General features: G+C 41.1%; 1 protein-coding gene and 1 pseudogene across 1 annotated transcript; one reads left to right on the forward strand and one right to left on the reverse strand.

Annotated features, from left to right (window-relative positions):
• Positions 1 to 874: 874 nt before the first annotated feature.
• On the reverse strand, positions 875 to 10606 carry si:ch211-14c7.2. Its single transcript, XM_041236410.1, has 6 exons — positions 10366 to 10606; positions 5883 to 8547; positions 5272 to 5450; positions 4688 to 4776; positions 4359 to 4476; positions 875 to 2711 (listed from the first exon to the last, which is right to left on the reverse strand). Exons 2-6 carry the CDS (start codon positions 8299 to 8301, stop codon positions 2577 to 2579), a joined length of 2940 nt encoding a protein of 979 aa, XP_041092344.1. The 5' UTR covers positions 8302 to 8547; positions 10366 to 10606; the 3' UTR covers positions 875 to 2576.
• Positions 10607 to 11247: 641 nt separating this feature from the next.
• On the forward strand, positions 11248 to 22159 carry LOC121304957 (annotated as a pseudogene).
• Positions 22160 to 25031: the final 2872 nt, after the last annotated feature.

Below are 25031 nucleotides of genomic sequence, written 5' to 3' on the forward strand. Positions count from 1 at the left end.
AGTGGGTCTGGTGGTAGCCATGGCAACTAATGAGCGACAGCGACACGTCCAAGTGCCCAGCTGACACATTGCAACCGCAAACCATCAATGCACGCAAGACAGAGTGCTGCTGCAGTAGATTCGCGTGGTGTAGTCAAGCATTATAAAGCACAGAGAGGTCTAGTAAAGCATAGGGAAGCATTGTAAAGCACAGAGAGGTCTGGTAAAGCATAGGGAAGCATTGTAAAGCACAGAGAGGTCTGGGAAAGCATTGTAAAGCACAGAAAGGTCTGGTAAAGCATAGGGAAGCATTGTAAAGCACAGAGAGGTCTGGTAAAGCATAGGGAAGCATTGTAAAGCACAGAGAGGTCTGGTAAAGCATAGGGAAGCATTGTAAAGCACAGAGAGGTCTGGTAAAGCACAGGGAAGCATTGTGAAGCAAAGAGAGGTATGGAAAAGCATAGGGAGGCATTGTAAAGCACAGAGAGGTCTGGTAAAGTATAGGGAAGATTTATAAAGCATAGAAAGGTATGGTAAAGCATATTAATAAAATAAACATGTTAAACCAACCCTTATAAAAGTTTCCCATAGTAAAAGTACAGCAAAGTGTAATACAGCACATTGAAAGCATGGTAAAGTATAGTCATTGTAAAGCACAGAGGTATGGAAACATATTAAGTTATAGTTGATGCACAGTATAACCGTGGCAAAAGTGCAAAGATACTGTTTAAACTTTTATAAGGGTTTTGCCCGCAAGGGAGGGGCAAAAAAAAAAAAAATCCAATATCTACTGTGGAAGTTTTTTACCTTTGATGGCAGAAATGAACTTGTCTGACATAACAAATACAGGTTGCTATGCTAACAACATCCCAGTGCTTTAGGGTGAAGTCAAACAAGCCACACCATTGTCACGTCAACATTTGTTTTTCTTTATTACATAATTTAATAAATTAACTGTCTAAAATTATACAGATTATTTTGCCAGAAAATATGTTATTTGTTTATATTTTCATTTTTGTTATTCATAATCATAAATTGCCAGTAGTTCATTAGTTGCGTAGTGCAGAATTAATATTAAGAAAAGGAGAGAATTCTTATCTATTTCAAGGTTAAAAATACCCCTCTTTCAGCAATGGTTTGTCCCTCTGGTAAATGAATCTCACCTGGGATTACCCTGCCCAACAATAAGAAGAGGGATGCGTGCCTGTGAAGGTGCTTTTTATATATTGTTTTAAATAAATGCAAACATTGGTGTTAGAAAAAACAAAGTGCTGGTTCACAGGAGAAAACTTTGTGTGTAAAATACAAAGAAAGCATGATTTCATGTAACCTCACCTAATGGCACCTGTTCTGTGCATTTTATAAGCAAGAGTTTTGTACTTGAAATACAGTGGCACCTCCAAGTAGTCACACAATTGCCCTTCAGTATCTGTAATTCAGTACAAGCTGGTGTTTTGTGAATTGAAGTAATCAATTAAACTACACATGTAACTATGCACGTTACAATCGAGTGTCTAATTATGTTTTTGGTGCCACTGTATGTGCTACCTGTGTTTTGCAAACCTTGTGTTCAATTACTTGCTTTATTGCATTGTATGGATTGTGGGCTATATTTTCAAAGGATTCTTAAACCAAGCCTAATGGGAATGTTTGAGAACTTACTTTATGTTACTTATTTGTTTGGTTCTAGTTTTGTAAAATTAACCATCGTTTTAGCTCTTGTAAAAAAAATAGGAGTTGATTAAAAACTGTTGTAGAGGCTTTGAAAACATGACCCGTGTTGTCCTTTCTGTAGACGAAAGCCGCGACCGAGGACATTTTGTTTATCGTTGGTTTTAAAACCAACAAATCCATAAATGCAATTCATATTATCAAACTGTATCTTGTACTATCACATACCCAGGTGTTTTTAAAAGATTATTGCTGTCTAATTACCTGTACAAATAAATTGTCCCGTTTTAGATCAATACAGCACTGGCCTTACCAAATGGTCTTCAGTGGTCACAGGGTGCTTGGTACCCCTGTGCTGGCTGGTGCTTGGTATTCTGACAATAGTATCACAATCACACATTTACTGCTGGTAATTCCATCTCGGTCCCTATCAGTACTAGACAGATGATGTGCTAGCGAATCAGGACCTCTGAACTATGCAATATCAGTTCCAAACCCACTGCCTGTGGCATGTGCTGGCAATGCCACTGTCTGCTAAAGGTTCAATATGGGTAGACACTCCAGCTATGGCCATCAGTTTGGCATCACCCTATAGAATCAACTCATTTCATAAAGTCGAATGAAACCTGCCAAATAATGTTACGCTAACACATTGAATTGCACCCCGCTTCGTAGTTTCCCATATACCAAACTAAAACCTGACAACAAATGTGGCATTTCGTAATCTAATGTGAAACACTACCAGTATTATGGCTTGCGGTAGACTTTCTTTTGCAAGATCATTTTGTAGTTTCTTTGATTACATGATGTTAAATAAAAGATCTAAATTTTATATATATAATGTCTCAATCCTAACTTTCTTGAGGATGCAAAACTTTTGGCCAGAGCTGTAGACTGAGGGAGGAGGTGTGGTGGAGGCATGGAGCTCAAGCCAGCATGTTCTTGTTGGGATCATAGGAGATCTTTTTCTTGCTAATCCTGTCCGCTGGGTTCCGCTGCTTGAACAGGTTGAGTCTGTGATCAGGGCTGGCTCTACTGAGCTGGGGGCAGGCAACGGTGTCCTGCAAGGAACAAAAATAGACTTCTTTAGCAAGGAAAATCTGGTGTTCGGCAGGAAGAGAAAGATGCTTGACCATATTTGTCATTTTTTTTTTAAATTTGCTCCTATTTTTTTGGAAAAGAGAAGAAATCATCGATATTTAAATTAAGAGTCAAGTTAATCCATTTTAGAAAAGTTCTGTGTTTTTTGTTTAGATTTCTGAACGTTAGAATTAGGTGTGGAGTTCTAGGTATGGATGACATTCCCAAAGGATAAGATGTATGGGAATTCTGGCAAATGCTTCGCTGTGATTGGTTGATTTCTGATAGTTTTCATTTTTTAATTATAAAATCACCTAACAAAACAACTCAAAAGAACTTGACATATCTATCGTGGTTGCTGGGTTAGAGTTTTTAATAAAACTGCTTTAATATAATAGGACAATAAAATATTAAAAAAGAAATGGTTTGAAAATATGACCAAAACATTGCACTTATATAAGACAACATGTTTTGACCAGAATGGCTTTTTTTTTTTTTTTTTACATTCAAAACGTCCATTATATTATTCAGAGAAAACAATGCTCAAAAAAAAAGAAATGTAATAAAGCACAAGGAGCCTTTGAGTTATTTCATCAATGAATAATCGATTCACTACAGAAAAATTTGTAAAACATTCATTGCTGATGAGAACCACCAGCGCTTGTACTGTCTTCAATTGGCCACAAGGTGGCACTCAAACAGTATCAATTCATATACAGTCACATCACTTCTTGTAATCAAATAAACTGCAAAATGCTATTACAAAAGTCTACCGGAAGCCACAGTAGTAGCACATTAGTATTTCATGTTAGATGTCTAAATGTCAATTTTTTTCCCCATTTTTGCCAGTTTTCTTCGTTAAGTATATGGAAAACTCCAAAGCGGTGTGTAATTCAATATGTTAATGTACATTATTCAACAGGTTTTATTTGACGTTGTGAAGCAAAATGAATACTGGTGATGCAAAACTTTTAGCCAGAGTTGTACATGACTCTGTCTGGTAAACTGTTTAGAAGTGCGCTGCAATCTTATTGAGAACGTACAAAACATTACAAACAGGTTTACAAACGCGAACTGAATTTAAGGTTAATTTTTTTTTTTTTTTTTTTTACCAACATAACTTTTAAATCTAAAATAACTTCCTTTTAAGTCAAAGAAAACCAAGAACCCAAGTTAAATCAACAGTAAACTGCATTACATCAAAACAGCCTGTGTGGCATTTATTATGTGAGATTAGTGTGCGATTCTGGAAAGCTTGATTTCCAGCCAGGAAAGTAAGATTTAAAGAAAGGATTTCATCAGCTACTGCTGGCGGTCAAGGTCCTAACAGCTGTGTGTGCCTCAGCGAGGGAGTGTCCAAGAACCTAGGAGTCTTCGTTGAAGGGCGTAGAAATCTCACGTGGCAAAGGTGCCCTTTCCAGTTTAAGAAGGTTTTGTTAAAATACTTAGAATGCTCAATTCCGATCCCCTCACCATAGAAACTTCCCACAACAGTTGAGGAGAAGGGAAGGTCAGTGGGGGACCTCTGATCCCACGACCAAGCCAGTTCTCATCACTCTGCATCCAATTTGGGCAAGCTAGCGGCCTCTAGAGGATGGTGGCAGGCATTGCAGGTGCTGTATACTCACCACGTCGATGTGAAGGGAATGTAGGAGGAGTTTTTGGGCACCAGATCCCGCCCACTTGTATTTTAAACCAATTGCCTCGTTCACATCCTGGAGTCCCTCCCACAGACTGGAGGCCGGCCTGTTAAAATGAAAACCAGGTTCCAGTGCGTTAAAACGCAAAACAATCTTTCAAATCCATTTTCTCAGCAGTCCGCTTGCAATCTGAACTAAAACCAATACTGGTCATGCTAATAAGAAGCACAGCAATGGATTTGAGACAGCACTCCTTTAGCAAAAAAAAAAAAAAAAAAGAAGTGTGTTTGCTTTTCGCACGGTTCTGCCTGCCTTACCTTTGCATCTGTTCTCTCAGAGATGGGACCTCGTCTGTCTCCCAGTGTGATGATGTCACAGAAGGGAAGCAGTCTTGAAAGACCCTGGACTGTACAAGACAAAGTAGACAGCATTCAGGTCTCGCTGCATACTGCAGGAACGAATCAAGTGTACTAAACTTGCACTGAAGAAGTGGGATTCTGCTGTTCAAATGATACATGTTTAGCATCTGTTTTGACTGCACTTGCATCTACTTGGATTACAGCTAGTCCTTGCAGTCCTTTCAGTCTCATTAAACGGCTAGCGCTGAACCTGTCATAGCCAAGCTGTGTTTTTTTATTTATCCAGATGCATCAGCAAACAAACTGGCTTTGTAGATCTGCAAGAAAAATATTATCTTGTATGGTTCAGCAATTCCTATGAATCCCTTGTTTTCTTTTATTTATCATGGTTAAACTGGGCAGTTACGTGAAGCGACAGAAAAAAATATGCATTGGTCACTTTCCATCTGTACAGTTCGTAAATGACATAAGTGGGGATAGTGTCTTACAGGATCGGACATTACAGGTTCTGCTGTTCTATAAAAAGGTACTTGTGAATCTACCAGGTTCAGAGGTGTGCATGGTGTAGTTCCGGTGTCCTCTACAGCACTGTCCAGCCACCACTGTCCACCACTATCTCTGTCCTGCTCCGTCCCGTCTCCCGGTCCAAATCCACTGGTGTCCTCCTCTGAGAAGGCAGTCCAGCCGTCCAATGAGGTGGACTGTGGACTGACAGCAACATCTGAGGACAGACATTGGACCACTGTGACACACAGACAGACTGAGGTTCTCTTGAAGTACCCAGCATTTCCTAAATGCGTTTTATTATCTCATTGTCTTTTAAGTATAATAACACAATCACAATTTAACAGCTGTGGCCCAAAATTTTGCATCACCCTATAGAATGAACAAATGTTGCTTCATAAAGGTGAATGAAACCTGCTGAATAATGTTACGTTAACATATTGAATTACACACCGCTTTCATAGTTTTTCATATACTTAATGGAAAACCGACACACATTACAAAATGTGACATGAAATTCTGTACTACTATTCTGGCTTCCGGTAGACTCTTGCAAAATAATTTTGTAGTTTCTTTGATTACATGGTGTTAAATGAAAGATCTATATTATGTTCATATATTAATTATGAAAGATAAATTTACCACTCACCAGCACAGCCCTTCTTCCAGCAAGACCCTTGTTCAAACTCTAAAAATTCTTCGTCCCAGTGGAGGCGATCCCCTGCCTTCTCAAAAAGGCCAAATTCCTCTTCGTCTCCTGCCTGTTCAATACTAGGGCTCTCCCCGTCATGATTACTAATCTCACCGGTCGTGCTGAGAAAAGGATAATGACCTCCGACCACTTCTGAGCTCTCTTGTGCCACGAACGTTGCCTTGGTTACAGAGACTGACAGATCAGGCCTAGCTGCTGCAGCAGGCTTATCAAACTGCAGTGGAACTGTGTTGTCTGAAATGGGGGCTGTGTTTGAATCGCTGCCATGCTCGCCTGCCTGGCTGGTGTGAAACCCCGATAGTAAAGCCCCCTGCTCTGTGCGGCCTGCTTTTTTATCCAGGCCCTGACTCTGTGCCACACTGTCGTTATTGTGACTACAGATAAAATCTTTTGGCATGGGTGTGCATTCAGTCTTTCCCGTCAGAGAGTCTAATGCCAGGCTTGGGTGCTTTTCACAGGCTTTGGCACATTCTGAGAAGCGATTGCCACATGAACCAGCTCCCAGTCTTTCTCCTTGGGCCAACTGCTGCACTGAAGCACATGCTTCAAACTGACTGTTACCCAAAACAGAGACAAAATCAGTGGTCAGACTGTCATACAAGTCTCCCCTATTGGACGCACAGAAATAGCCATTCCTTACATTATCGACTTCTCCATGGAGCTTTCTTTGCCTTAGAGAAGTGATTTCACAACAGTCACAGCCCCCTGGGTTACAGCAATAATATTCCGCAAGATCAGAAGTATCTGCTGTGCACATTTCCACAGGCCTGCTGTCCAGCCTATTGGTTTTCCCACTACTAGTTCCCTCAGGCTTCTTAACCCTTACAGTAGCATGAGCTATCATTTCACCACTGCTGTCTGCAGGGTTATGGTTTGGGTTTTCATATTTTGCAAGATCTGCGATCCTTCTTTCGCTCTGCCCATTCCCCGCGCCTCCCCGCCTGTGACACCCACGGCATGTTTCATTCACGACCCTAAGCCACGGAGGCGCGTTAGCTGTAATTCCACTCCTCCGATCCCCAGCATTGCGTTTTTGAATTTGATATTCCGCAAGCGCTGGAGAATCTCTGGTCACGTGATCCACTGTTCGGCTAGTTTTGTCTCCCCGCATCTGACGCCCTGATCGGCTCTCCAGCGTCATTTCCATAGAACAGCAGCAATGGTTATGAGACTCCGATGCTGCGGAGATAGCCTGCTGCCTCGTGTTCTCCGTCACCAGATCTCCAGCGTGTTGTCTGCTGCCTTCCCTGTTTATCTGTGGGTGGTGCTTCTGATGCTCGCACCCTGGATCTGCTAATTTCCTCTGAACATCATCACTCTGCGTACAGTGATTGAATCCACTCCTCATGCAGTCTTCAGCATTTCCCGACCCTGAGTTTTTGGTATCACGTCTTCCCAGCACACAAGAGTCAGCGCTCAATTCCTTCACATTGTCATCTTCTTCTTCTTCTTGCTTGTCCACATCAATCGTTGTAAAGCCCCAGCTCTCCTTCTGCTCCCCTGCATTGCCACAGGACTCTGTATCAGTCTTAAACCCTTCCCTGGCATCTTTTGCCAAAACCTGTGCGTTTGTTTCCACTGCTTTCCCATCTCCGTTACTGGATCGGACAACCCCATCCTCCTGCCCAGGGAAAGCAGCTTCCCCAGTCATATTTCTGTCTTCCCTTCCCCGGAGGTTTAGAAGAATGTCATGTCTGCCAACAGCCTGTGGTTGGGAAGCAAGACTCTGGGTAGCCCTTATGTAAATGATCCCAGTGCTGTAGTATTGGTCTCTTGCTGTAGTACTCAGGAATGAGCCCTCTACTGTTGTGGGAGCCACTGTTTGGTTCACTTCAGAAGCTTCTAAGGTTGCCACGGTTACCGGTGATCCCAGGCTGCTGATACTGCTTAGACTGAGAGCGCTTACATCGGCACGAATCCCAGGGCCGTCACAGCTATTCTCTGAACGACTGGAATAGAACCTGCCTGTATTCAAGCAGGAGATGGTATCGCTTACCGGGGAATCTGACACCAGCCTCGTCTGGCAGGCTGTAATTCCACCCAGGGGTTGGGAAAGAGGTTGAAGGCCTGGCTTTGTGAGCTTGGCTTTCTTTTTGTTTTTGGCACAGGCCCCGCTCACCGTTCGGCTCCTGAAGCCTTTTGTTTTGGGGCCTTGACGTTGTTCGCCCCGTCTCTCTGCTTGTGAAGTGGCCTGCGGTAGATTGTCACCCCCTCCCCCTCCTCCTCCCCCACAATCGCCGCTGTTTTCTACAGTTATTTTTCTATTGTGACACCCCCGCTCCAAGCACAAGTAATTATTGTTATTGTTTTGCTGGAGCATGTCCGTGATTTCAAAGGGGCAAAGCGAATCACACATAAGGGGAACCAGGGAGAGAGTGACTTGTGTGTTAAGAGGGCAATTGTCCTTATTCTGTTTTAAAATAGTAGCAAATAAAACAAAAAAAAAAAAAAAAAAAAAGGTTTGTTTTTGTGTTGTCCTTTTTTGTAGACGACCTTGTTTTAGGCACAACGCTTTCTTGTAGATGCAGCAGTCCTGTGATGAAATCTTTTGCTTTTCATTTTTCTCATTGAGAGTTCAGGTCTACTATGGTGCATTCATATCCTACAAATTAAAAGAAAGAAATGGGTTACCAACACATACCCACACAAAGAACACAGTGTTCCCTTTTAACAAAACTGAAAGAAAATGCAGGCATGTTGTTAAAGCAGTTACTCAGGTCTATAATTTGCTGTTTATTTTAATAGTGAACAAACAGCCAGGGAATGCATAAGATAACTATTGTTCCAGTATCTAGTTTAAAATTAAAATGAGTTAATTTCCTTTAAAGAAATATGTAATTCTTTTTTTTTTTTTTTTTTTTTTTTAAATAAGATCTTTTTAAAGACATGCTATTGAAAGTAAGCCTGAGTTAAGAAGAGATGCTTTCAGCTAAGTCCTTATAGATGAAGACAGAGCCAAAATGCCTTACTTGACTAACTAATAGTTAACAGTTTCTAAAAAAAAAAAAAAAAAAAAAAAAAAAAAAAAACTTTGAAGGGATCTGTGTGAGATTGGACGCAGTCTTTTAAGTTCTGGTAATGAAATAATCACAATGCGTACCATCGGAATATGCCTCCCTGTCACAATTTGCTACCCGTTGCAATTTGTGACAATTATAGATGTAAAAATGTGCCACCTTGTCACAAATTGCCACCCTTGTATATTCTACAGGATAAAGCAGGTAATAAATTCTAGGAAGTCGTATTGTGATGTTGCAAAAATGCCACCCTTGTATATTCTATAGGAATATACTAGAGTTCTTGAATGCGTTCTAAGCAGAACCTTGTGTTAGTTCCGGAAGCCACGTTTTGCTTTGGGTTCTTTAAATAACCATTCTGTTGCTGATGACAAGCTATGTGCTTTGCTCAGCCTTACTCACCAACACGAAACGACGTCCTACAAATTCTTGTTGTCTTTCTGACTTAATGCCAACGGTATATATTATATAATATAATAATAATATATATATATATATATAATATATATATATATATATAATATATATAATACAATTTATGTTAAAAAGAAGTTTATTTAGACAGGCGTCAGTGACAGACTGCTGCACCTTACAAAACTGACGTTTTAACATGCGGTATAAAAGGCTACAATTAGATGCTAAATTATGTCTACCTAGTCTTGTGGTTTTTTTTACTGTGTCTGTATCCCACAGTATAACTAAACAATATAGTAATCTAGCTACGGTACTGTAATGCGAATGTGTTGGATCCTCGATAGGGCTGATGTTTTAATAATGCATTGCTCACTGTGTCATGCACCAGCATTCCTAGCGTTCAGTATGTGTGAATCTTAATTGATATTCTTACAGTGTTCTGTAAAGGTAACCACGGAGTGTAAATTGAAACCAGTCGAACACAGGAACAAAGACGAGTGTAAGTTGGTACCATATAATAATAATAATAATAATAATAATAATAATAATAATAATAATAATAATAAATGTGAATAATAATATTATATTATCAATATTTTAAAATTGATGTAAAAACTATGCTAATTTATATTTTGGTGGCACCACCGTGTGATACGGATATGCCTATGTATATATATATATATATATATATATATATATATATATATATATTATATATATTTTAAAATTGTCAGATAATAACATATATGTCTGTAACAGTGTAGGTCTAATCTACAGAAAACGACGATCATATGCAAGTGAAATAAAACATTACACACGCATGTCGTCAAAACCGCAATAGTAATAATAATAATAATAAATAAAGCTAATTGCTACTCTAATCTCGTACAGGATGGCAGACAGCTAGCGTTTGCATTTCTGAGACAAATAAGCATTTCACCACAGACACGATAAACATTTTTGTGTTTAATTTAAGTAAATTCTCTCACCTTGACAGGAACCCCGCTCGCTTACAGTGGTATAGTAGCCCACAGTGTACGTGCTCGACGCCGTACAGTTCCCTTCGTCCTGGGGATGTTGAATTTCATTACTCTGATTCCTGTATCAAAATTGCAGTCAACCACAAAGCCCCCTTTGTGTATCCTAACGCGTTAAGCTCTGTTTGCATCCGCTATTCATTTTCCAGCAGAGGTTTGACGGCAGTGCTATGGATTTTAAGCCGCTTCAACGCGCTGCCTTGGTCAGCTCTAAAAAAAGATTGAGTAAAAGAATTACGTCTTGTTTGCAGTATCCAAATATCGCATTGTCTGAAATGCGCTCTCGGTCTACGTCTTAGCTAGGGGGTGAATTGGTGTCTGTCCCACCTATATTCACTAAAATGCAATGGATGCGTGGATGTCAAAATATGCATTTGAAGGAAGCAGTAATATTAGAAGACGCATTTTAATATGGTAGGAGTACTCGTCCATTGTGTAAACAGGCTGCACGCATCCTACAAACAGCACCTCGATGAGCTATAGCTGCGACAGCCTCATCAACTTTGAATCCCGGTTATCGGTGTTATTTCATGGGCTGTGTCTCATTGTAATTGCACACCGGCTTGGTACCGGGCCCTTGAGCTAAGTGGATGGTAATTACAATTTTCTATTCCGTGGGTAATTGAAAAACACCGAGAAGGCTGCGTACGATTTCTAAATGAACCACGAGGCGTGTAGTTTCACTCGTGCGTAAAGAAATAGAAGAATCCCGGTGCACAGACGCACACCCATACCCACATATATATAAAGTGTGTGCTGTATAATGCATGTTTCTAGGTTTTTTTTTTAAACCAGCCTCTGTGATTATCTTGCACAGACTACTAAGTACTGCCCCCACGCATCGAGAGCTAGCCTTTCCGTCCTTCTCTTTTCCAGGCGGACAGAAAGGCTTGGGTGCGGTGTGCCAGTCAGTAGTGAAGATGGCGGTAGGTGTCCTATCACTTTGAGGGTTCCTTCACTTCAATTGCTTTTCTCATTGTTTTCGTGCGTCGGGATATGTGTAGAGCGTACGTTTGGTTAAAGGTGTTTTTATGCGTGTGAGTGTTGATTTGGCATTTCGGTCCAGCTTAATGGTTTAATATGTGTTCGTGCATGGGGTTGCTGGAAATTGCCCAAAAATGGGCACGGCGTTTTGCGGATGTTGTGATTGACTGTACAGCATGCAAATGCTTGCAATTTATAAGCACACGCTTTGTGAACCTCCGCATATATACATTGACTTGACTTGCATAATGCACATTAATACTTATGAAAGACTAGCTAGAAAATATTTAACATTTTCTGCAAAGCTAATACATATCCGTTTTGGGGTTTTCTTCGCCTGGAAATAACATAGGTTATTTATTTTTGTCTAGTTCCAAAATATTACACGGTGTTTGAAACTGAGTTTAAATTTATTTTTGAAGTGCGCATAATGTTAAAGATGCATTGGTTTGACTATTTAAAAACAAATAAGGCCGCGTGTGTGTCGACTGGCGATACAAAGTTTAACTTTATTCTCAAACTATAGCTACATAATGTTACTTTTTTTTATATTCTCGACCACTGTTTTGAGACAAGGAGTGGGATTTAAATGTTAAGTAGCAGCAAACCGCTCACAGATGTGTTTTAAGACACTTCAACGATTCACTATGCTTTAGCATTGCGGATTGCATTTGCAGACTGGGCCGGCCTCCCTTGCAGAACCGTAAACCAAAGGGAAGCATTTCTCCCAGGAGAGCGAGCTCGTAGTTTCTATTACGATATAACACTTGCAGGGGGGCTGAGTTAAAGGGGAAACAGTGTTTTTTTTTTTTTTTTTTTTTTTTTTTTAAATGATGTATCTTTGCGTTTTGTTTGCTATTTAATTTACTATAGTTAATGACGTCACATTCTACTATAACTTTCTACTTCTGCCCTTGCGTCACGGTAGGGAGTACTTAACCAGTTATGTTTCTTTATTCCGTATTCATTATCTAATTGTTAGTTCTAAAACAACAAATTGTAGGTTATTCGTAATATTAAACTGTATGTAAAGTGTTATGTTTGATAGGATGTGTGTGTATTTATTAATAACGGTTCTTTCAGTCTGTTCTGAGACGTGCAACGCAAAATAAATAAATAAATGGTATTTTGAAACCGCTATCCAGACGTCGGGTAACGCTGTTAAGAGCTGCTAGACGACGACACACGCACACCCGTTTCGCCACCAGTTCCACTAACTTCTTGTCAGCGGTTTGAAAGACGCCGACCCAACTGGTGTAGGAACAGAAGCCCTCCAAGCTGGTGCAGAGGCATTTTTATCTAGCAGAATCAGCATTTCATGCGCAGTAGTTAACATTAATAATAATAATAATAATAATAATAATAATAATAATAATAATAATAATAACCCTAATTCGCGTGACCAACTATTTCGGTTTAACGGCGTTACCAGCAGGCCAAACAAAACGCTAACCTTTCGCATCACCCGTTAAATATCCAGAGCTCCATTTTGCGTACCTAGTCATGAAGGACCCCCATACACACACATGAAATTGTCATAGTGGGACAGAAGGCTGTTTTAACTGTTAAACTACTGTCGTTTTTTTTTTTTTTTTTCCAGACTCTGATTGTTGGAGGTCCTGCCCAGTGCTGATAGCTGCCCAGTACCGTGCAGTGCAGCTGAATGTGATTTCTGGACTGTGAGTGAAGATGGACTGTGATTGAACCGATACATTCACTTGCAATGTAGTGCACGGCTCTGAACACAAGGGGGTGGTATTGGTACAGTAGCTCAAAGTAGTCCAAGCAAGATAGCTGCCATTGCTCGAGTGTCTGAACCAATGCATTTAGTACCAGTGGACCTTGGAAGGCTAGACTAGTGAATGATCCCTGCAAAGGGTACTATTCCCCTTTGGTACTGTACACTGTTACTTTGGTACTGTACACTGCTGAATGCATTTGAAGCAGGATTACTCTGAGATTCAGCCTGCTGCACAGGAGGGGGTGCAGTCAAGTGTGAGTGAAGGACAACAAGTTGAATTGCTTTAACATTGTGGGAATTGCGTTTTATTTACTTTTTGTTGTTTGTAGTAAAGGTTTTGGCACCAATTTAAAAAAAAAAAAAAAATGCATTTGATAGAAATGCTAACATCTGTTGAAAGAACTGTCATCTATTTTAACCTGAAAGTTAATCCATTCTGTTCTCAATTATCAAGATTTCTACACTACCTCAGACTGGGACCTAGGAGTCCTGTGAGGTTCCAGCGTGATTTATGACGGCCTGTGTTGACATACAGTGCTAAGATAAAGTCCTGCCTGAACTGAAAGGGTTAGGGTTATGATTTTATGCACGGTACAGCACTGTAATCTGTGCTGTTTGTCTTATTGGTTCAGGATGCCTCAATACATAAAAATTCCAGGACTGTGGTGAAAACCAAAAAAAAACAACTCTATTTGCTTTTTGAATTCTACGAAGAGAAGCTCCCATAAACGCTTCTAGAAAACAGAACAAACGCAGACAAAAACAGAACCCTTTTAATATAATTCAAACATTTTCACAGCTGTCCCGTCCTTAATTTTGATTTTGTTTCCAAACAACCTACACCTCCTACGGTGTCCCTGTCCTGGTAGAGGTTACTTTACCAGCAGTGAATGACACCTTTAATTTTCTTTGTCCATGTTATTAGATGCTACAATTCAGAAACAAAGTCTCCTTATGTATTTTGTCTTGGTGGCTGTTGAAAACCACTCGCTGTAAGTGACTTGTGCAGAAGACTGCTATTCTAACCGTTCTTGAAACTAGATAGCTACTTTCTATTTGACATTGTTCCAAACGCAGCTGTATGACTTGACAGGTAGTGTAGGAAATAGTCAGACCTTTCTAAAGCTTTAAGAAGTCCAAGTTGAGCTGCCTTGTAGAATAACGACATGGTTTGCAGGGATGGGAAGGACTCTTGGTGCATAGCCGTTTTGATCCATTCCGTGCTTTACTAAATAACACACCTGAGCTTGTTGTCCACGCACTGGCTAATCAAGCTGGTAGTGGAATCTGCTGTACAGGAGAAGTCTTCTTTCCAACCCCGAGTTGTTCGACTAGCGTTGGCATGACCTCTTGCCAATTTGCAAAACAAAAAAACAAAAAAAAAAAAACTAGAAACCAAATGCATGCTGTTTTTAACCTTTAAAAAAAAAAATACCAATTTCCAACCAAATGCTTCTCAAGAGCAATGAACTTCAAGGGGAAAACATTGATATTAAGCAAATGTGTTTCTTATTTTTTTTCTAGTTCTTAGACAATCTTATTTTGGTTAATTTCCTGGTCTTCTACCAAAATTAAGTTTTTTTTTATAGATTGTTTTACATTTACTGTTTTTTTTTTTTTTTTTTTTTTTTTTTTTTTTGTTTTGTGGCTTTTTTCAGTTCGTTCTAATCCAGGAATGTCTTCCAAACAGTACCGGGATGGAAATGACTGGCATTGCATAGCAATTTTACCTAGATTTGAATGAGCTTGATTTAGCCTCAGTGCACAGGTAACAAGCTCAGGTGTATCGTATTAAACTCCTAGCAAAACCAGGAATGGATCAAACTGCTATGCAGTGGGAGTCTTATTTCCATCCCTGCAGTCCAGGTCCTTGTTGCTACCCTATCTCAGTTGACAATTGAAGGACCTGGTAGTACTGAAAGAATCCATGAACAAATACCACTGTTGTAGCACAAAATCCGAGATAATGAGGGTGGATCTGTTAAGTTCTACAGCCAAGGGGCTGGGGCTGGAAATGGCCTTGGGCTAACTATGTAGCAATGGAAGCGTGCGTCAGAGTTTCCAGCCTGTGCTCTACGTGCTGGTCCCTTGCCCTCCAGACCCCTAACAGGAAGTCTATTTGTTATCAGGATGTCCTGTGCTTACAATGGAGCCGATCCACGCCTTCGCCGGGAGAGCGCAGGAGACCGAGCCTCCTCCCAGCTCGCATCTCCAGGGAATACTTCAACAAAACCCTTCCATTCACCCACAAAGAGAAATTGCTAGCGCCGAGTTGAAAAGGAAGAAGACCGGCTATTGTTAGGGTTATTTTTTGCAAGAAGACTGCTATAGTCTGCCAAGTAATGGGAGTCTGGTTAGCCGATTGTCCCACCCAACCTGAAAGTAACAAGGGCGCATCGCATGGTAAAAAACTACTGCCTGCTTCAAAAGCTTAACGCTGCAACTTATGAAGCACAAAATAATGTCCGATGGTTTATTACCAGGTGGTAGTCTGGTTTAATTGACTTCCAGATTCTCTTGGAGATTAAATTATAGGCGAACACACAAGACCCTTGCTTTCCCTAGACTAGTTCCTAGATCATTTTCCCTGGAAGTCCCAGCTCCCAATCTAGTCCAGAGAATGAACAGAGGGACCCTATTCAGTTTCTTCTCTCGCATTTTAATACAACTATTAAACGTGATCCTCTCGTAGGGCAGAATACTTAAGATCCATGCATCGGATTTGAGTGACCCAACTCTTGGAAATGTGCACTCGGTACCAGCTTGCAAGTTAAATTATATGGGGCGGTTCCCACAAAGGCAGCAATAAAATTCTATATTGTGTTGTATTGGGTGACCGGACAGCAGATGACTTGATAACATCTACCTAATCAAGTTGTGCCTCAGTCATGACCATGAAATGGTTTAAGAGGTTCAATGTTGTTCAGCTTTGCTTAAGCTGACTTGTAGAAGTCATGCATTATCTGTTTTATATGGCACTTGATTAGTTCCCGAGTCAAGCCACTCTGGTGTGTTCCCTTGCCCGATTCATTGTCCATCGCTTCACACTTTTATCCACAGCAGAAAGATGACGCAGTTGGTTGCAAACGTGGCTAGAGTTTGTATTAGTCTTTTTAGACAGTTCTCTGCTTTTGTTTCATTTAAAAGGTTCCCGAGGGAAGAATAATAGCCTTTGTGCACGGCAGCCTAAGCAGGACAAATCTTTCCCTTCCTCCCTGATTCAGTACAATAGCGCTCGAGTGGAGGCGTGGGCTCTGGGCTGTGCAGAGGAGACTGCGTGGCTGCTGTTGAATCATCATTCATCGTTTTAAAGGGCTTGCCTTGACTGAATCATAAATTACAGAGCAACCAGCGGTTGTGTGATTGGGGGGGGGGGGGGGGGGGGGAGTTTTAAACATGAGTCGCAGAATTAGTCAGGCAAATTTGTTGGCAATTATTTTTTTTCCTTAAATATGCAACGACAGCAAGTATTGAGACTACCTCCCTGAAGTAATAATAGAGAGAAGGATTTGGTTTAATTCTGGTCTGTAGCTGCCTCTAGACTTCTAAGCTGCTAATTGGGATAACCTTTAAACGCTCCTGCTGTAAAAATGCTTATTCATATTACATTTATACACCTGCGTTTCAACCCTGTCTGTACATGCACACCTCTGAATAATTGTTTGCAGCTGATCATTACTGATCCACAGCAATGCAATTTATCCTTTCTCAGACATTTGTGTCTCTCCAAGCAGGACGCTTTTTCTAAGGCTATAGCTGGGAACGAATGTGTCTAGTCTATTTGGATAGCTTAGTTGCTTGCGGTATGTTGACTGGAGTTGGAATCTTTTAAATGACGTCTGTGTTCTATAAAATCTGACAGTGTCCCTTGTTTCTCCGCAGTGAGTACCAATACTCTGAGAGGCAGTGGCCCTAAAGACTCTGCCCTGGTCCAGCAATGGATGAGCTACCCCAATGGGGAGGTTGTACCCTCTGTCACCAATTGGGTCTGCCCAACCCTGGGATCCCTCCTTCCATGAGCCCTTCTCCAACGTCACCTGCTGGTTCTGCTCATGTGTGCACCAGCCCCAGTTCAGTGCCGTACTGGGAGAGGTGAAGATGTACGAGAAGGCTGCCCAGTGCCAAGGTGCAATAGATGCTAGAAATTATGGCAATTTAAAAAAAATAATAATTGTGACTTTCATGATTCAGTCCTCTGGTGTTTTTTTGCAAATCTAGCTTCCTAAATCTAAAGTAGCCTGCAGAACTTCAGAAATTGCAACAGAGATCAAAAGTCCACGGCAATTCAGTCACACTCAAGTAAAAATGTGTTAACTTGAGCAGTTGCAGTGTGTACAGTAGTTTATCCCTCCCTCGAAACCCTGAAGTACAGCTATTGAAACCTGATGTGTCTTGCCTAACCCTGCAAATCGAGATTACATTCCTAGCACTGCTAACAATTTTACTGTGTGCTTCGTGGATATTCTGTCAGTATGAGGACTTACTCTAGTGTGTGTGGTGTAGTTCTGTATTTGTTTACCTGAGCACGTCCTTAATTTTACAGTTAAAGGATGTAAAAACTCAAAGGAAAACTGAGCAGAAGACAAAGGAGGAGGCAGATGGCAGCAGAGAACGAAGCTGAAGACCCCTTTGCTGCCCTGCCTCACAGGTCTGTAGACTCTTTAATACTTAATCCAAAATCAACCAGAGTTTCTTTCTCTTTACAGGGGTGAAAATAAGGCTCTCGTTGTATAGCAGTTTGTTCTATTCCTGGTGTTTTACTATGAGTTTAATAAACACCAAAGCTTGTTACCCATACACTGTGGCTAGTCAAGATCTTATTAAAACCTGGAATTTGAGGAGGAGTTGCTATGCAATAGGAGTCTTATTTCCATCCTTGCTTTATAGATTTAAAAATCCATTTCTGATTTCCATTTTTTGGGGACATAATAAACCCAGTAAGGGTAGTGCTGTCTTGAACTGTCTCTGTTGTGTCTGCCTTTTGAGGACTGTCTTGCGTCCTTCACTAGCACTAATTCTGAGCTATGTGCGTGCTCAACCATTGGAGAGACATGTGTCAGTGTGGGTTATTGTGGAAAGTGTCCTACGTGCCAAAACAGGAAACTCCATTCCTTCCTGTGTCGTAAACTCTCAGCCCAGTAGAGTTAGGAGTGGAGCTCCAAGTTCTGTACAACTTCTGTGTAAGAGAAAACTAATGTACCAGGGTCTGTTAACCAGGGGAGTTTAAGCGCTTTAATTTTAAAAGCGAACTGCATAACTTCTGCATTTTAGAATATATCCCAATGTGAAAATGTAGCAGATGTTCTGTTGGCCGAATGTTATAAAATGACAGCCAGCATTCTCCGTTGTTACTTGCAGTAGATTGAGAACCACTTCATGTCCATAATTTTTATAAATGGGTTTACAATTATAATAATAATTAGTCTCTGTGCCTTTTAATTTCGATATCTTTTTGTATTGCTGTGCAAAACTTGAACCTGCAATTCTGTGGGTTAGGTGGTTGCAATGCACAGCTGTCAACAAGCCTTTTCATCGCCCTATAGAATTAAACACATTTTGCTTCAAAGTCAAATGAAGCCTGCTAAATAATGTTAACACATTGACTTGCACACTGTTTTGTAGTTTTCCCCATACTTAATGGAAAAACTAACATTTGAAAAATGTCAGATTTGAAAACTAACATTCAAATACTGTACTAATATTGGCTTTTGCAATATTATTTTGTAGTTTATTTGATTACATGATGTCAAATAAAATATTTTTTCTATCATTTCTTTAATGGTCTCAATCCTAAAATTCTAGGTGATGTGTAACTTTTGCATATAGCTGTACAATCCCTTGGGTTTGCTGTTTTTCTAACCTTTCCTCTCAATCGCTTGTTTGTTGTGAAGAAGCAACGCCTATCCTGTTTGCCTGCCAGCCTCCCTCCTGCTCTTATTCCCAGCCTGCGTCTCTCTCTCTCTGTTGCAGCCCCTTCGTTCTGGATGAGTTCAAGCGCCAGTACTCCAATGAGGACCCCATTAGCCCTACGCCCACTTTGACAGGGACTGCTGGTCTCTGTGGTACGCAGAGTATAAATATCCCAGTGAGCTGGGCAAGGGAATTATGAGCAGCAACCTTATTGCAGGTGTGTACAGCGCAACATGGCAGCCTGGCACCTGTGTGGTGAATGGGGTTTTTATTAGATGGTGTTTGTTTGTTTATTTTCGACTTGGGGTACTTAACATTATTCCACGCCATTTAAAGTTTCTAAAATACTGTAAGTTACTTTTAATGTTGTGTTACTGAATGTAGCAGCGATGGAAACTTGCATTGCATAGCAGTTTCATTAATTCCTGGTTTTATTATGAGTAAGACACACCTGAGTTTGTTGCCTAGACACTGTGGCTGATCGGGCTAATTTTAAAACCTGAAATGGGGAGAGATTGCTATGCAATAGGAGTTAATATCTGTTCCGGAGTCAGGAGGGTGACTTTTTAATGCCAAACCTTTGCTTCCACTACTACTAGTGATCTGTGTCTGTTTCATGCACTTTAATTACCAGACTATTGGAGTACAGAGCTTCAGGTTTGGTGACAAGGGTGCATGCACTAAAGCGGCCCATTGCAGCTAGACACTTACCCATACTGGAAAAGGCAAGATCAAGGGCCACAACAGTGTAGATGGGACAACTGTTGCATTGCATGTGAGAGACTACTGTAGAACTCTGTTTTACGTGCATGATTTCTGTGTTTTGTTTTTTCCAAGTGCATAGAGGCATGATGTCTTGTGAAGAACAAGTAATTAAGAAAAGGGAAGTGTGTAATGGGGGAGAGGAGGAGAGAATAGACCGATCAGGCCAGGAATATATATTTGAGCAGGGGTGGCCAACCCTGGTCCTGGAGAGCCATCATCAATGGCTAAAGACCTGTGGGCCACCCCTGGTTTAGACAGGTTATCGTAGAACTAACCTAGTTGATCCAACCCAATATTCTTCCTTTAGTCTCTGGAGATCTTTTAAGAATAGACTTCTGGGGGGAAAAAAAAACCGTTTAACTTAACTAGTTCAGATTAAGCATGGACCAGGTTGTTTAGATTGCTAAATTGTGATTTGAAACCTGATCTTCTAACCCTAGCTCTTCCGGTTACACTAACATTTTCAAGTTTGCCCATTTCAACCAATGAGACAGCCAGTCTAGAATTTAAGCCACGTGTGTCATTGTGGTACATCGGCACGCCTCTGGGTACATGGTGGGATGTGGTGAATCCAGGATCTCCCCTAACCTGTTCTCCCCCCTCCCCCCTGGCAGGGGGGGTCTCCAGGCATGTTCCAGCGGCTTCGCAAGAACGGCTTTGCCAGCGTGGCTGTCTTCGGGAAGGACGCCAACAGCTCCATCTCTGGGGTCTGGCTCTTCAGAGGACAGCAGCCGGCATTCAAAGTGGGTACCAACAGGTTCTGTAAAGCTAAGAGAAGATGTGGCTTGGAACTTGGTTTCAGGAGACCAGATTTCACGAAACTGCATAGCACATCAGGGGAGCCTTTAGAGTTTGATTCAGCAAAGTCAAACTAAGGGCTCCTGGAACCAGGTTTCAAGCCACTGTTCCTGAAAGTGGCTTAGTGTTTCCTCTACTTTTTACAGTGCTGGAGAATAATCTGGTTTGGGCCTCTTGAGTGAAATGACCACAACAGAATTCTGTTTATTTTAACAAGTACGATATATAGAAGTATGTTTTAAACAAATTAAACATCAGAGCTTTACTTTCCTTGGTTCAAGCTCTGTAATTTTGGCACTGCACATTTGTCTTTTTTTTTTTTTAAGCAATGCAAGAAGCTTTCCAGAATTTATCTGAAGGAGGAACTGGATGTCTTGTCTATTTTGACTTCTAGTTTTCCCTTGGAATTGTGGTAGAGGGTCTTGAAGTTATGGATGATGTAACGATAAAAATAAAAAAATCACTTGGCAATATGCACAGAACATGACTAGTGATCCATCCCTACAAATAACTCGCAGTGCACATCAGCTTGGTCCATTCTTGGTTTCACTTTGACAGACTTGAGCTTGTTACCTGCATACTGCGGCAAATCAAGCTCTTAGTAAAACCTGGAATGGGTGAAACTGCTACACAACAGGAGTCTTTGTTTCCAGCCCCGGATTATCTGTGTTCTGTTTCATTGTGTGTGTTTCAGCTCTGCGATGACTGGAAGATGGATTACAGCTTGTATTCCTGGAGGAAGCTGTATCCTGACAGCGAGGAGTACAACACCCTGGTGAAGGAGTACTTGCGCTGGGAGGGAGAGTTCAAACACGTGGGCAAGCCCTTCAACCAGGGCAAGATCTTCAAACAAACGCCCACAGCCAGCCTTGGCATTTGGAAAAGGGTGATTGTAGGCGATCAGTTTCTATAGTGCACTGTGAAAATTGTTTCATTTGTGTTGTATGGTGTGCAGGGTTTAAACCTGCATCTAAGTGAGACTAAATGTAATGTATTAAGTTTAAGTACATTGAAAGGGTCATAACCAGGGACTTGCATGCACAGTAAGGGTCCATGTTGGTTTGATGAGCACGGTTTGTATAAAAACCGAGCTGTGTTACACTGATCTTCGTGTCCTGCACTGAGAATGGTTGCAAGATTGTTTACAGACTTGCTCAGTGCAGAATGAAACCAAATGTCTCTTATCAGAAACATTCCTCCAGTATTAGAGAATAAAACTTGCACTCATTTTAGATTAGCTTATTTTCCTATTCAAGCACTGCATGGCTGTCTACCTCAAAACATAAGAACTTTACCCATGTATTATACCATATTAATGTCATAATTTATGAAGGATGTGTACAAATAGTACAGCAGATTAATAATTAAACATGTAAAATGTCTGTCTTTATGCCTGTGAATACAGCTGTGTGAATAACCATGTGATTTGTTTATTGTATTTACGATGGAGTACATGGCGATTAGTATCGTATCAGCTGTTCTTTCAATTCTGTCTGGCACTTCCAACTTCCTTGTAATCTGTGCTTCTCAAACTCCCTCCCCCCCCCCCCCCCCAAATAACCCCTGGGGGTGGGTCTGTCTGCAGACGACCAAAAGTAAGTTTAAATCGAGCTCTAAGTTTAACCAACTCCACCAAAGACTCTCTCCATTTAACCAGACCCTTCACTGAACAGATCATTTGCTTAGACCTTTTTAAAATTGTTTGCAGCTCTTAAAACAGTTGCAGATTTCAAGTTAGCTAGAACATTTTAGAAGTAACTGGAACACTGCAACTTTAACAGCTGATAACAATTAAAGGTTTAGTTAAGAAAATTCATCAGTTGAATTTAAACTTTGGCGCAAGAACTCGGAGTCACTGGGGATCTTGATTTCCTTAACCAAATCAATCGGCAGCTGTCTGCCGTACAAAGGGCTACAAGAAGGGGTGTCAAACTCTGTTCCTGGAGGGCTGCAGTGTCTTCTATGCTTTTGTTCCACCTGAGCTCTGTTACTTTACTGGTCTAATTTGATTAAATGGACACTTAATACTTCAGGCATCAAAATGTTTCATAGGTGATGTATCTTGAATCAAGTGCATTCTTAAAACCATCAACTGTGAAAGACCTTGAAAAATATTAAACGTTGAATTCAACGAATAATTCGATTAGTTATGATAATTGAGAGCTTAAGTTGGAATGAAAAGCAGAAGACCCTGCGGCCCTTGGAGTGGAGTTTGACACCCCTGGGCTATGGGGCCTGTGCTTCCTGAAGAGGATTTTAAGGTGTTAGAAATAGTCTGTATCAGAACCAGAGGAGCAGCAGGAAGGGTGACGACACAGAAGCTGCTGAAAGGTAGGATGCTTTTTAAGGCAAGGGGGGTGGAAGCCTTTAAGAAATAGCTGTTGGGTTCGCAGCAACTTGTTGTCTGTTCTACCTGAACGAAGAACCTGGAAGATTTTCTGCACATTCTCGATACTCGAAGGGGACGGTTTCTTTTATTTCAATCTTGTTAAAAGATCATCTCATTTGCCTTAAGCTTGGGTTGGAGGGAGCACTTTTTTGGGGGGTTGAGAGAGGGAGCAGTTCAGTCTCCATGCCTCTTGCCCTGGACCGGAGAGTTCACTTTCTCCTTGGCTGGGGTGAAGGAGCATTTTAGTCTCCGCTACTCAAGCCTGCCCTTGACTGGAGTACCACCAGTATTCTTAGAATTGATAGTTGTTCTGTCTTCGGGCCCAATGCATATAGAGGGTAAAATAATATCCAATCATAACTGAATCGGACGCCGCACCTCTGAACTTTTCTCCATTCCAATCGCGTCCCCTCTGCACAAAACACTAAGCCTCAGACAAGCCACGCTCACCCAAGTTAAATCCATCCTGTGTGAGACAATAGGGAATAGGTTTAACTGGGGGGCCAAACTGCTGAGTGGGGGGGTTTGCTGATTCAGTCCATTCTCTTCACCCTCTCTCTCTGTCTCTCTCTCATGCCCCGGTTCAGTAAAGCAGCAAGCAATTTCACTCGCACACCCTCGTTCGTTGGTTACCAGAAGAACTGCAGCTTTTTTCTTCTTCTTTGGGTGTCTTGTGTTTGTCTGAAAGATGTGTGACTGTCTCAAAGGACTCTTCAGAGTGACCTGGTCACCCACGACCGAAGCTGGTGAGTGGAGTACATGCTGTAGTCTGTATCATTCTCTGTTGTTGATTCTGCTTAATTACCTTTTGCTTTGGAGGAGAGGAAACATTGGGGTTGCACAGGTATCGGTGCACGTAGCTTCAGTGCAACACTAATATGCTTCCCCACCTCATCTGTAGGGTGGGGTAAGGGAATTAACACATATAGGTGCTTGATGTAGGGTTACCATACGATTGCATGTAAACCTGGACAATTGAGGCTTTTCAACTTGCCTCTCCATGCATTTTGGTACGTTTTGCCGGTCTCGGGTACCTGTTGCATCAGAACTACACTTTCCAGAATGCATTGGGGTGTGAGTTGAAAAGCTCGAACAGTCCTAGCATACGTGAAGTTGTATGATAACCCTAGGTTGATTCAATCCATACTGTAAAAGGCTCCACCGAAATCAGGATACAAGTTACGAGCTCAGAACTGATGGGGGTGAAAAACAGCTGTCTCCTTCCAAAGCCAGATACTAATGTGAACCTTTGCAGTGATGGATGTCCTGTTTATGCAGATAGCAGATCCTGCGTACCATTTGTTATCTGCTCCAGAGCACTTCCTTTTGTTTTGTGTAGATGTTTCTATTCTTGGCGAGCTGTTTGTGTTGTGAGAAACCTTTTCCCCACCCTTGTCTTCGTGTCTGTTTACGAAGTGAAGGTCGATAAGCCCTCAAGGCGAGCATCTCGTTATGTTGATCTTATCCTAAGCTATTGTTCTTATGATACTAAGAAAGGTAGTCAGGAAATATTGGAAAGGCGAGGCACATCCAACTTTCACAGAATAGAAACTTCCGATGCTGTATGCATTACAGCTGGAGAGACTCTACCAAACAGACAAAGGACAGTTCTTTGTTGTCCCATTTCTAAACGAATTACAAAAATAGACATGATATATTACTGTTGGCTTACTAGAACAACTTTTAAAAAATGTACCGTTTATCATACTATTTCTATTATGTAATAACTATCACTAAAGGTATGGCTTGTTGGTTTAGATTTATACATGTATCAATGGTAAAGTTATATTTGAGAATATGTTTGTATTATAAAATTGCATGCATGTTATTTAAAAATGTAATACAAATTATTTATATATATGACATGCATCACATCGCTGCGAGTGAACATGGCCCGTGATTGGTTGAGGTCAAAGCCTTGAGGAAATGTAATAACTAAGCAAGACATTGGCACCTGTTTTGTACAGAAATAAAACACAATAGCAATCTAGTCTTGTCTGCCTAAAATCAATCTCGGTGCAGTCCGGCACC

Source organism: Polyodon spathula, chromosome 40, assembly GCF_017654505.1.
Source record: "Polyodon spathula isolate WHYD16114869_AA chromosome 40, ASM1765450v1, whole genome shotgun sequence".
Lineage (NCBI taxonomy): Eukaryota > Metazoa > Chordata > Actinopteri > Acipenseriformes > Polyodontidae > Polyodon > Polyodon spathula.

Bases quoted from the DNA above. Each gene is read 5' to 3' on its own strand.
- si:ch211-14c7.2 (XM_041236410.1), bottom strand. From the start codon at position 8,301: ATGTGTGATTCGCTTTGCCCCTTTGAAATCACGGACATGCTCCAGCAA. The intron at 4,777-5,271 runs GTAGATTCACAA...TGTCTTGTACAG, and splicing joins CATGCACACCTCTGAACCTG to TCCAGGGTCTTTCAAGACTG. The intron at 4,477-4,687 runs GTAAGGCAGGCA...TCATTTTAACAG, and splicing joins CTGAGAGAACAGATGCAAAG to GCCGGCCTCCAGTCTGTGGG.